This window comes from Periophthalmus magnuspinnatus, chromosome 9, assembly GCF_009829125.3.
Source record: "Periophthalmus magnuspinnatus isolate fPerMag1 chromosome 9, fPerMag1.2.pri, whole genome shotgun sequence".
In the NCBI taxonomy this organism is placed as follows: Eukaryota; Metazoa; Chordata; class Actinopteri; order Gobiiformes; family Gobiidae; genus Periophthalmus; species Periophthalmus magnuspinnatus.
In genome coordinates, this window is record NC_047134.1 from 20,312,368 (window position 1) to 20,325,081 (window position 12,714).

Sequence of the window (12,714 nt, forward strand, 5' to 3'; positions counted from 1 at the left end):
ATGCATTGCTTCCATCTGGGCGACGGTTCAGTGTTCCACGATTTAATAAGGTTAGGCTGAAGCATTCTTTTGTTCATCAGTCAATCCTTAAAATAAACAAGGAGCTTAATCCATAGCTATCAAAGTGCTAGAAAGTGACTTGAATTAATGTTTGTATCGTGTCTGTGTCGCATGTGTGATGTTAATGTGTAGCAACGGAGCCACTGTTTTTATGTGCAAGACAAATTTCAGATCTCTGATCTGACAATAAAGTATTATCTAATCTAATCTAATTATATATATATATATATATATATATATATATATATATATATATATATATATATATATATATATATATATATATATATATATATATATATAGTAAATTAATAAATAATAAGATGTGTTTAGTACATATGTATATTTCATATTTTGTAATATTTATCATCAGATTGAAGTTATGTTATGTAAGGTTATTTAAGGTTTACTATAAAAAAATAAACAGCTGAAAAAAAAAGATCTCTCAACAACGTCAGGCTAATCTAATGTTGCGGTTATGTTCGTTATCTTTATATGCTTCCGTACCTATTTGCATTTAGGATTGCTTTTTCTGCTTTTATTTTGAAGGCATCTAAAGGGACTTAACACGATGACGTCACCCAGGTGTTCCCGTCAAGGTTTTTCCTTCCACGCCTCCTGAATGCTTCATATCTACTGAACAAACAAGACAGGACTGGGCAATAAGAATGAATATACTTTAAATAATGACTCGTTGTATGCTATTGTAATGGACCCAAAATGGTAATATATCTATATTAATGTCTATCTTTGGATATGGTTCAGCCTCATCAATATTGGATAAACAGTCTATGAGGGTTAGGAGTTAAGGCTATTCAGACAATGCAAGGAAAGAATTTTTTTCTTTTTATTGAAGAGAGAATTCAATAATTTAATAGTTCATGGACAAGGCAGGCCACCCAGGATTTTTTTTGTTATTTTTTTCCTGATTTGACTTCATGAATGGAAATGTACGCACATACCCATACCATACTGTTTGGCCATGTTCACAATCGAAACAGAAATAAATTCACTGAGAGACAATGCCATTTTGCACATCCACATTTTTTAAAGTGACTGCATTATATTCACCCAACGTTTCGCCAGTCTGGCAGCTCCTTGACGTCACCTGTCGTAGCTGCCCTGACCGGTTTCACCTCTGTTTGAAATGAGCCGAGGTGAGTTTTAAATAGTGTTCATTACCCACTGCCAGGTCAACGCAGGCAGGCAGCCTGTCTGAATCACAAGCAGCTAAAAATAATTGACACCATTACATGCATTTTGGACAATTTTCTCGTCAGCTATTCAAAAATCAGCTAAATACTGCCTATTATCGTTGTGGGAGTAATAAAGAGTAATTACTTCTTACTGTCATCTTAACAAAGTTTCCCAATTTTAAAGTTTCAAAAGTCATAAAGAACATCCGAACCGGTCCATGTAAAAAAAAAAAAAAAAATCCTTTTTATTTCTTTTGACAATATACATTTTTGTGCGATAGTAAAAGGGTAAAATACTCTACAACTGGTAATGCAGTGGTAGATAACATTTTTAAAACAATTTGATGTTTACTAGGAAACTGACATCTCTTGCTTTTTCACATGAACTACAAAGTTACAATACAAGAATAAAATCAAGTGGAAAAGAGACACATCTATATGTTACAAAGTACATAGTGGAAAGTATAGAATAAAAAGAGTTCATGTTTTTAGTTCAACAGCCTTGTCTGATGATTATGTCTGACATGTCGTCTACCTTTACAAGCTCCAGATTCTGAAACAGAAAAAAATATATGTTTAATGAAAAAACTGTTTGTAAATTGACAAAGCACTAACAGCCAACAGCCAAGACTATATAGCAACCAATTATACTTGAGACCTTTACTTAACATGAAATCATAGGGATTTTAAAAAGTATTTAACAATTTAACAATGCCCATCTGCACTTCCACATATGATTTTTTTTAATTGTGTAATCCCATATTCCTGTTTAATATTCCACAGTAATTCAGAATGTATGAGGAAGAAACAATTCCCTAGAATAGTGAAAGAATGAGTGCAAAAGTCTTTTAAGATTCTATACAGTGTTTTGATACTTTGCTCCTAAGTCAGTATTAATTGGAAAGGTTTCACAGGCAGATGGAGTGACTGCAGGTTTGAGTTGAATGTTGAAGAGTGATCTAATATTCAGTAGTAAGTCAGTAAATGTTGTTTAGAATGTAAATGGAGAGTTTAATCAGAAAACATTCTCTCACCTTTTCATTTGCAAGATGAAGAAGAGCCACAAACGCCAGGGGCACAGACAGGTTCTGAGCCATTGTGTTTGGTAATCTGGTCAAAAAATGTAACAAAATAAATTAGTGGTGGTAATTAGTGGTAATCCCAACCAAAATTTGTCTTGCCTTAGTACAGATGTATTGATTAAGTAGCTGTTGAGGTCAAAATAACTAATGTGTATTATCGGCACCTAATTATAAAGCAATTTTCACCAGAGAATCAGGAAGTGTTGTGTTTTAAGGTCACAATTAGGTAAAGCACCTTGAATTTACAAAAAAGGTAAGAATGCATCATTGATTATAAATTACTTTTCATGGTGGTTCATTAGTATTACTGGCTATATAATAAATAACATTTGATCACAATAGAGCTTTTTTCAATCTCTAGACTCTTGACCACGACCTATATCAATGCAATGTCTAATGATGCCCAGTCACTGATTAGCAGTTAAATGAAAATTGTTCATTAAAGCTACCATTTCATCTTTCAACCAACAAACCGCTAGAACCTACATAAACCATAGCCCATCTGTATGCTGTCTCTTATGGTCATATTGTTATGCTTGATCAATTATATGCCATTTCATTTTTGTTTCTAGCTAGCTTTTTAGGTATATTGGAACCTGCTGTTACCTTTGAAGCAGGGACTTTGTGGTTTGGCTGAATGCCTTCTCTCCGCACACCTCTGGTTTCTCCACAGTCTCCACCTCCTACAGCGAGCATGAAAGTTTGGAATTAGACTGGCCTCATGTTTAATGCACACTAGATAATATTCACCACATTTTAAGGACAAGGCTCAAATCATTGGAAATTCACCTCCTTGGATTTCTCTGGGCTTTCTGTCAGAAGTGTCCACATGCTGTTCTTTAGTCTCTTCATATCCATTTTCTTGGCAGTTTTATCATACTTTATTTCAATTTTGTTTACCTAAAAAAGGAAGTACAAGAATAATTTAAATATCATTGTCAGCTAGGGATAGGTCTTAAAGGTGCACTATGTAACTTTTCTGGTAGAGAATCTGCCACCAGCATGTCTCCATGGTCTGGAATGTTCCACAATATAGCATTAAATGTATCTAGCTCCATGGAGGCAGACCGGTGACACTCCCAGGGCAGGTTACAGGTCATATCTGTGAAGAGGCGACACTGCCCATGGTAAAAAAAAGCAGTTTACCACACATTTTTGAGCAATTAAAACACATATAATTAAATACATGTAAAACAGACAAGTTGGATGCCTTATTGTGGAACAGTACAATAATATCACCAGTGGGGCAACAGTAGCTTAGTGGTTAGAGCAGACGAAAGCGAGGCACAGATTTGGAGCCTTGCTTCCATCAGTCTGCCCCAGGGCAGCTGTGGCTACAACAGTAGCTAACCATCACCGAGTATGGAGTGAATGAATAATTTTGAGAGGCTTTGACAAGTGCAAGGCATTATTATCACCATGGTAGTCCTCCCCCCTGAAATAGCTGCATAGTGCACTTTTAAGATAACACTGGTCATTATAGTAACTTTTACACAAACCCGATATGGTTCAGGGACCAGATCATCTTCACCATATGTAGATACATTGCCCAAGTCTTGCGATGGAGGAGGTAAGTCGTCCACTGACGGTTGTGTGTCGTCTGAACCTGTGAACCCCTCGGCATCATCATCGCTGTCTCCCCCCTATAAAAAGTATATCACAAAAGGTAAGATTACACATAAAGCAGCATACACAATGAATGTAAAATGATTTTACATATGCCTGTACATTTGCTTTGGTGATTGATAAGAAGCCAAGACAAGCCACTTTATCCCCTTTCCGCCAGTGCCAAAACTTGATAAATAGGTATACAAAATTTGGAATGGGCATCTGGCAAAACAATAAAAACTATGCAAATTACTGTACTGCTGGGTAAGATTTGGAAACAGAAAATAAATGTTAATGTCTGTGATGTGTTGTACAACAACGTTCCCTCATAACATAAATAATCTAAGACTTTATTGAGTGCCAGCTGTCACAAAAAAACAAAAAAACAAAAACTTGTGCAGCACTATAGATGCACAACTGGCATATATGGGACAAACGGCTTTAATTCTCATAGGATAATGTTACTTCAATACAAAGAACAGATTATATAGACTATATACAGACCTGAAGACCAGGACAGAAGTTGACTGTGTCGTTTGCGTTGTTATAGTCGTAATCTCCGATACCTTCTCCAAGTTCACCAGATAGCCTCTTTTGTGCTTCTTGATGTAACTAGGAGGAACAGGTAACATTGCATGAAATTATTTACTACATACTACACTTTATTCAAAATGTACTATTATTCATATATATATATAAAAATTTACAGAGCTGGAGGGCTTGAGGCTGAGCTGGGACAGTGTCTCTGGGGGGAACTGGAAGTCTGCTGGCAGAGTGGTTTTCTTCGTGCATGTGGTGAGCGTTGATTTACTGATTGTGGTGGCAGCCTGAGAGGAGAAAGCACACTTATAGAAAAGAGCAATGTTGAAAAAAACAAACAAACAATAATACATTAACAGTGGATTAACAATATAGGTTTCAAAAATCAAGTATCACTTAAAGTTGAGTGTACTCAATCAGGAGCATTATCATGTAAAAAAAAAGTGTAAAATTGTAATCGTTGTGCTTAGATAATTCATGAAATACTTTTTAGAACATATCTGTAGATGTCTGAACCACGTGCATACTGATTCTCTGCAGAGGACATTGCCCAAATAATTTCAATGATTCATTCTGCCCTACACAGCTGAAATGAGGTTACAATTATCAGTCATAAAGAGAATTACCAAAACTTTATCTATCAGTAGTTTATAGTTTTAAACTTTCACACTACACACAGATAAACATATTGTAAGTACAGTCAGCATATTTCATGGGCTGACGGTTAATTTGTTAACTGTAAAAAAAACCCCCAAAAACCCCACACACCCTCACACTTTCTCTTAAAGCCATTTCAGGACACACAGTCCAACTTAAAAACATGAAAACACAGGTTTCTTGTTTTTTAATCATTCACCCATGTCGTTTGTAGTTTTACTAATTAAATGGTTTAAACAATGAATTGACTGCTCTAGCGTCATTCTTTATGTGGTAAAATAAAAGTTTGCCAAAATAAATAAAAACATCAATATATGTCATATTAGTATATTTGACAAGACTTTGTTCTACTTACCCTAGTTGTGCGGAAATATGTGTCAAAGTTGACGTCATCACTGAAATCTATCTCAAACGCTTTCTTGGGTTTCCTTTTGGGCTTCTCTTTATCAGGCATATGATCCACTATAGACAAAACATGCACAAACATTCACTGAATAATGCAGCTTCTTTACATAATAAGGAATGCACTGTACTTTTAATCAAACTATCTAATGGTACTTCAGAGGCTGAAGTCCAGTTGAGGTAACTTGTGGCTTACACTTGTGCTTTGGTTTGAACTGCCAGTATCCAGGTCCAGCCCACGTGGCCATGGTCCTGGGGCTGAAGTAGGAATAGTCTCTAGGCTGAGAGGACAGCTGCAGACACATGGTGGTGATGTCAACCTCTCCAATTGGAATTACGTCTCTACAATACCACAGCAACACATGTTTAGTAAAGAGCATTTCTTTAAACCTCCAAATGTGCATGCATTATATTGTGTCCATACCTCCCTCTCCCAGACCCAGATGCCTCACAGCCGTCCTTGTGCTCCTTCGGCCCATCGTCATAGTCACCTTGTCCCTCCTCATAATCTGCGTCGAAGTCGGGACAGTTGTCATCCTCAGGCTCGGGCACTGGTTCAGCATTCACATCAAAAACATGTTCCCCCTGCTTCATCTTCTCCAAAAGCTGATTCATGGTCTGAAATTATTGCGTGTATGTATTACAGTAACATTAACTAAATGTTACATTACATTAGATAGAAGTAGACAAATTATTGGCCCTTTATAACTTAACCATCTGAATATGCATGGCTTGGATAATATATAACTGGGCCAATATTATAATATTTCTAAAATGTATTTGATTTATTTAAGAACACAAATTTAATGCCTTTCTAACCATACATTGTTTTATTTGATATTAAAATGTACATGTTCCTTGGCTTTAGAAGGAATTGACAGGAGATAAAACCATTAACCTTGGGTAAGCATAATAATATTGGGCAGACCAGTCCCAAAGGACATATATTGTACGATGTATAGCAGGTTTCTTTACCTGCTCAGGGTTCCAACTTGTGAAAGAGAAATCCTGGAGCGAGGGACAAATGGCGCTTTTCTCCTGTGAACGCTGGAGCCCCGCTGGCCGAGCAGAAAACATGTCCAATAGTGAGTAATGGAAAGAGCAAAACTATATTCAGACATCTATTGAAAGGACTTATTCTTTACCCATGAAAGGTGATGCAGGCACAGACTGGGGAGGTGGAGGGGAGTAGCAGGGTTTGGACTGGAGCAGAGTCATATGTGAAGGGAACAAGAGCTCACAGCGATTGCTCTCACTGAACAACACAGAGAGGAACACTCCGGCTGTGCTGCTCTCATCAAAGGACGAGGCCATCTTCTGAAACATGGGATCCACCTGGGCACCAGCAATAAAACAATAAGAAGCTACAGTACATTAAACTGTTAATTACAGCAAGTAGAATATGAGTGTCTCTGTTATTTTTTGTTTTAATTTATTACTGCCGTAGTTAGAGGAAAACATTGCAATTCAGAAAAAGGGTATTTGAATTCAGAACTGTCAAAAAGTATTGTTACCCACATACTATATTATAACTAGTATTGAAAACTTGATAGCAAAAGACATACTTTTGACCTTTCCAGAATTGGTGTTGAGTTTTAAATTATTATTTTTTCATTATAATTATACGATCGATCGATCGAAAGATAGAGATATGAATAAAGATACATAAATAAAAATTATATATTAAATGAACTAAAACCCCATGGTATATTCATTTTTTGTTTTGAAAATTAAACTCTTTAATCTTAAAAAAAAAGATCATCAATGTGGTATCAAAATTGGTATTGCACCTTCCTTAAAATTGGAACTGAGTTTAAAAATTTTTGTATGAAATTCTTGAAATAGAACTTTGGCTCATATTTCAAGCTTTTCTCAAATGAAAAAAATAAAATCGTTCAGCCCTAATAATAATGCATATCATGTGACAAAAAACTGATCACCACCTGCTGGTGGAGGGGGAAGCCGGACAGACCTGGCAGACCCAAGTGCATCGTGAGGGTCTGCTGGGAACGCCTGGCGGAGCCCACCTCCGGGAGAGCTTCTCCCTGATCCCGGGGGAGGCTGGGGACATGGACTCAGAGTGGGCATGTTCTCCACCTCTATTGTCAATGCGGCTGCTCGTAGTTGTGGTCATAAGGTCTGTGGTGCTTGTCGCGGCGGCAATCCCTGAACCCAGTGGTGGACACCGGAAGTAAGGGATGCCGTCAAGGCTGAAGGAAGGAGTCCTATCGAGCCTTGTTGGCTCGTGGGACTCCTGAGGCAGCTGATGAGTACCGGCGGCCAAGCGTGCCGCGGCTCGGGCAGTCACAGCGGCAAAAAACTCGGGGTTGGGAGGAGTTCGGGGAGGCCATGGAGGAGGACTATCAGACGGCCTCAAAAGAGATTCTGGCAAACCGTCCCGACGCCTCAGGAGGGGGAAAGAAGTGCTTCACCAACACTGTTTTACAGTGCTGGGTGGAGAGCTGCTGACCTCGACTGGGGATGTTGTCGGGCGGTGGAAGGAATACTTTGAGGATCTCCTCAATCCACCATGTCACTTCTTCCGAGGAGGAAGCAGAAACTGGGGACCCAGGAGGCGGACTCGTCCATCACCCTGGCTGAAGTCACTGAGGTGGTTGCAAGCTCCTCGGTGGCAAGGCTCCGGGGGTGGATGAGATCCGTCCTGAGTACCTCAAGTCTCTGGATGTTGTGGGGACTGTCTTGGCTGACACGTCTCTGCAACATCGGTGCGGTCGGGGACAGTACCTGTGGAATGGCAGACCGGGGTGGTGGTCCCTCTGTATAGAAGGGGGACCGGAGGGTGTGTTCCAATTACAGGGGAATCACACTCCTCAGCCTTCCCGGTAAGGTCTATTCCAGGGTACTGGAGAGGAGAATCCGACCGATAGTCGAACCCTCGGATTCAGGAGGAGCAGTGGGTTTTCGCCTGGTCGGGGAACACTGGACCAGCTCTATACTCTCCATCGGGTCCTTGAGGGCTTTCATGGAGTTGCCCAACCAGTCCACATGTGTTTTTGTGGATCTGGAGAAGGCATTCGACCTGTGTCCCTCGTGGTTATCCTTTGGGGGGTGCTCTGGGAGTTATGGGGTCCGGGGCCCTTTGCTTAAGGGCTGTCCGGTCCCTGTATGGCCAGGAGCAGGAGCTGTGTTCGCATTGCCGGCAAGTAAGTCCAGACCTGTTCCCGGTGCATGTTGGACTCCGCCAGGGCTTGCCCTTTGTCACCGGTTTCTGTTCATTATTATTATGGACAGAATTTCTAGGCGCAGTCAGGGGCCGGAGGGGGTCTGGTTTGGGAACCACAGGATTTAATCTCTGCTGTTTGCAGATGATGTTGTCCTGATGGCTTCTTCGAGCCAGGACCTGCAGCAGGCACTGGGGCGGTTTGCACGCCGAGTGTGAAGCGGCTGGGATGAGAATCAGCTCCTCCAAATCTGAGGCCATGGTGGGTCTCGACTGGGAAAAAGGGTGGTTTGCCCTCGGGGTCCGGGGTGGGTGGAGAGTCTCTGCCCCAAGTGGAGGAGTTCAAGTATCTCGGGGTCTTGTTCACGATGTGAGGGAATGATGGAGCGTGAGATTGACAGGCGGATCGGTGCAGCGTCTGCAGTGATGCGGGGTCGCTGTATCGGTCCGTTGTGGTAAGAAGGAGCTGAGCCAAAGGCAAAGCTCTTGATTATCCGGTCAATCTACGTTCCTACCCTCACCTATGGTCATGAGCTCTGGGTAATGACCGAAAGTGACAAGGTCGCGGATACAAGCGGCCGAAATGGGTTTTCCTCCATAGGGTGGCCGGTGAGGAGCTCGGTCACACAGGAGGAGCTCGGAGTAGAGCCGCTGCTCCTACATGTTGAGAGGAACCAGTTGAGGTGGCTCGGGCATCTGCTCAGGATGCCTCCTGGACGCCTCCCTAGGGAGGTTGTTCTGGGCATGTCCCACCGGCTGGCCTGGGAACGCCGTGGGGTTCCACCGGAGGAGCTGGAGGACGTGTCCGGGGGAGGGAAGTCTGGGAAGTCCCTGCTTAGGCTGCTGCCCCCGCGACCCGGCCCTGGATAAGCGGAAGAAAATGGTATGGATGGTGACAAAACGTGATATGATATGTTTATGGAGTGTTGATGTTTATTTTTATTTTACATTAAAGCTTTTTACTGTGCATTTTCTATCAAGATAAGATCTTTTTGTGACAATGATTGAATTTAAGGCTATTATATAATCACTTACTATGCTAGATAAGGTGACGTGAAGACATACATACATGTATTAATATTCATATTTCATTACATGAAATAATCATCCAACAATTTCTGACCCAGGACCAAATGAAATTTTCTCACTGTGTTGTTTAGTGTGATTGACCATACCTCACACTTTCGCTCTGACTCTGCAGTGTTGATGTTGCTTAAATTCTGCTCCACTGTTTTCTTTGGAGGTCTTTTCTTTTTCATTTGTTTTTGCAGTCAGTTCAGCGTAGCAGCCTCGTCATCCCCTTCCTTCATCTGCTTGCCCCTGGTTCTGCTACACACAGCCATTTCTTGCATTTCTAGGACACTTTAGACACTTTACTGCATAATTCATACACTCTTCAGTCATTCTGTTATTCCAAGCCTCTCCAGATCACCATAATCGCAGAAACACATTTTTAAACCACACAGAGCTACTGCGTCTATATATTTGTAATGGAATCATACAACTGGCCTCAAGGCCTCTTTCATACCCTCTCCAGGTTTAGTCTCCCCTCCTAGACCACCCCAGGACTCTGTAAGCATCAGCATGAACTGCATCCACACGAACCGCATAGATCTTTTGCTGCTGGCATCCAGAGTACCTGCCTGCTACCTTGAAAAAACAAACAAAAAAAAACAACAACTTTATATTGGTCATGTTTTCCTTAATTTTATTTTAAGTTAAACTTATCAAATGATATGAACTAAAACCACTTTCTCACGATGGCAAACCAGATTATACAAACTTAATCTTAATCTTGAAAGTCGCCAGGACACATTCAATGCAGAGCTTTCATGATTACAAAGTGAAAGAGCACACAGCTTTGGTTTTTTGGGGTTAGAGATTCAACAGGCCAAACATACCATCTAAATTAAATCCTTCAAAGATTAATCAAATCTATTGTCAGGGAATCCACCATGTTTTTGTTTGCTAATAACATAATCATACCTTGAAATTTGTGAGCTCAGAGTCCTTTCTGCTTGAGTATATCAGCCATATAATCGATCAGATGGAGGCACAAAGGCATTTTTGGTTGTTATTTTCTACAAGAGAAGTTTTACTTGGACTTAAAACACAATCTTGGAACGAATGTGCTTAAAATATTATTTTTAAAACAAGGTATCAAAAGCACAGACTTGTGGTACTTACATTCTCAGTGGAAAGTTTGATACAAGTGGAGTAGTGCTCTGAGATCTGTGCGTGGACAGCTTAGGCACAGCTGCAGGAGTCCCCGCGGCACTGCATATAAACAAGGGATTACACTCTCTCTCGACATATATTACAGACTGAGGGTGATGGGGGGGTTACATCACACTTTAATCTTTCTAGCAACTTTCAAACGACTAATGCATGCAATTCAATCACAAGCTTATCGACACCTTACCTATGAGTACCAGATTCATTGAAAGAGGTCTCTGGGGCAGTTTGGAGGTCAATGACCCTTGACCTTCTCCGCTGACGCCTTTCTTTCTCATCATCGTTCCCTGGAAATGCAGTCAGCAGCGGGGTACTTGCAGCTGCAGGAGACAAGCCCTTGTTTTTCAGAGAGTTTGACGACCATCCCTGACGCACTCGGGACACAGGTGTGGAGGCTGCACTCATCTCGGCTACAGATAGTGAAAGTATAAACATTAGCTAAATGCTTTAAACCTGTGAATAAACAAGAAATCACTTTACATGCCATAGTACTAGCAAGTTAGCAACCATTCATGAATGTCTCACAGAGTAGCGTTATCCTTCAGTCGAATATGCGTTACATATTTTAAAGGGTGATGAAAGACATCAGGTATAAATTCATCATTAGAACATAGTTAAAAAAAAGAGCCGTCAAATACCCAAAACGCTGACACTACTTTGACAATGTTTAAATCCAAGCTCAAAAGACTTCTGTTTAGCTGTGCATATGACTGAAAGGTTTTAATCGGCACTCTTGTCTTTTAATGTTAATTTTATGATGATTATTTATGTTTTTGATTTGTGTATTGTGATTTAATGTCGTTCTTATTCTGTAAAGCACCTTGTGTACGAATTGTGCTGTACAAGTAAACTTCCCTTGCCTTGCCTGATTAGTTTAATTAATTAACTAACGATAAACACATTTATGGCACTGTATATATTATGTGTATGTGGTGGGTAATCGCTTTCACAGCTTTAAGAACACAAAGTGACAATAGCTTTGGCTTTTGAAGTTAGCAAAACAGTGCTAGCATTATTAGCATTGGCGACAAAGCGTTTTATTATAAAGTTTACCATTGGCTCTACCAAAGTATATACAGTAAACCAAGGTATATGTTTGAATTATGAAATATACCTCGGTGGTTTTACAAAGTGTGGATGTTCTTGGGGTAGTAGCAGTCCTTTTTAGCGTGAATAAAGTCCAGCGCAAACAGAGCACGGAGATGTCTCTTCCGGTTCAGCGTTTGAATTTTTGCGCCGAACGGTCTAGCAACGACGCTTACGTCATGGCGTTCCAGACAACCCATTAAAAAAAAAAAAAAAAAAAAAAAAATAAAAAAATAAAAAAAAAAAAAAAAATAAATAAATAAATAAATAATCTAGTGTAGTTACAATACCCTATAGCTTTCTCGAAAATGTTCTGCCGTCAATTCCCAAAATCGCAATCCGTAATCGTTTTTTTTTGTTTGTTTTTCAATATTTATTATACATGGATGACCATAATCATTAGAAAATATTCTGCCCATGTTTCGAAGAAAACTGAAATAACGCACTGTGCGTTTCAGCTGAAGGCAAATTATTGGTGTAAACCATATTGTTCTACCAAAGAAAATTACAACACCCAATCAGCTGAATACTACCATCACTAGATGGCAGTATTCAGCTGATTTTTATAGCTGACACGATCAGGTTTAAGTGCCTTTAGGAATTTAAACTAAGCCCCTTGTTATACTATTGAAAACCTGAACACTGACACATTTCAATTAGAAATCAA

At 40.0% G+C, this 12,714-nt stretch overlaps 1 protein-coding gene across 1 annotated transcript; it reads right to left on the reverse strand.

The window, feature by feature from the left end:
• Positions 1 to 1,524: 1,524 nt before the first annotated feature.
• Positions 1,525 to 12,161, reverse strand: ncaph (non-SMC condensin I complex, subunit H). The gene is given in 23 exon segments (XM_033973270.2): positions 1,525 to 1,809; positions 2,291 to 2,366; positions 2,945 to 3,021; positions 3,128 to 3,238; positions 3,838 to 3,981; positions 4,451 to 4,558; positions 4,654 to 4,773; positions 5,499 to 5,605; positions 5,742 to 5,887; positions 5,970 to 6,163; positions 6,521 to 6,603; positions 6,691 to 6,880; positions 9,902 to 10,039; positions 10,244 to 10,288; positions 10,290 to 10,343; positions 10,346 to 10,372; positions 10,713 to 10,739; positions 10,741 to 10,782; positions 10,784 to 10,807; positions 10,914 to 10,966; positions 10,969 to 11,003; positions 11,149 to 11,371; positions 12,076 to 12,161. Coding segments are annotated over 22 exon segments (2,079 nt in total). The 5' UTR covers positions 11,367 to 11,371; positions 12,076 to 12,161; the 3' UTR covers positions 1,525 to 1,749.
• Between the last annotated feature and the right edge of the window lie 553 nt (positions 12,162 to 12,714).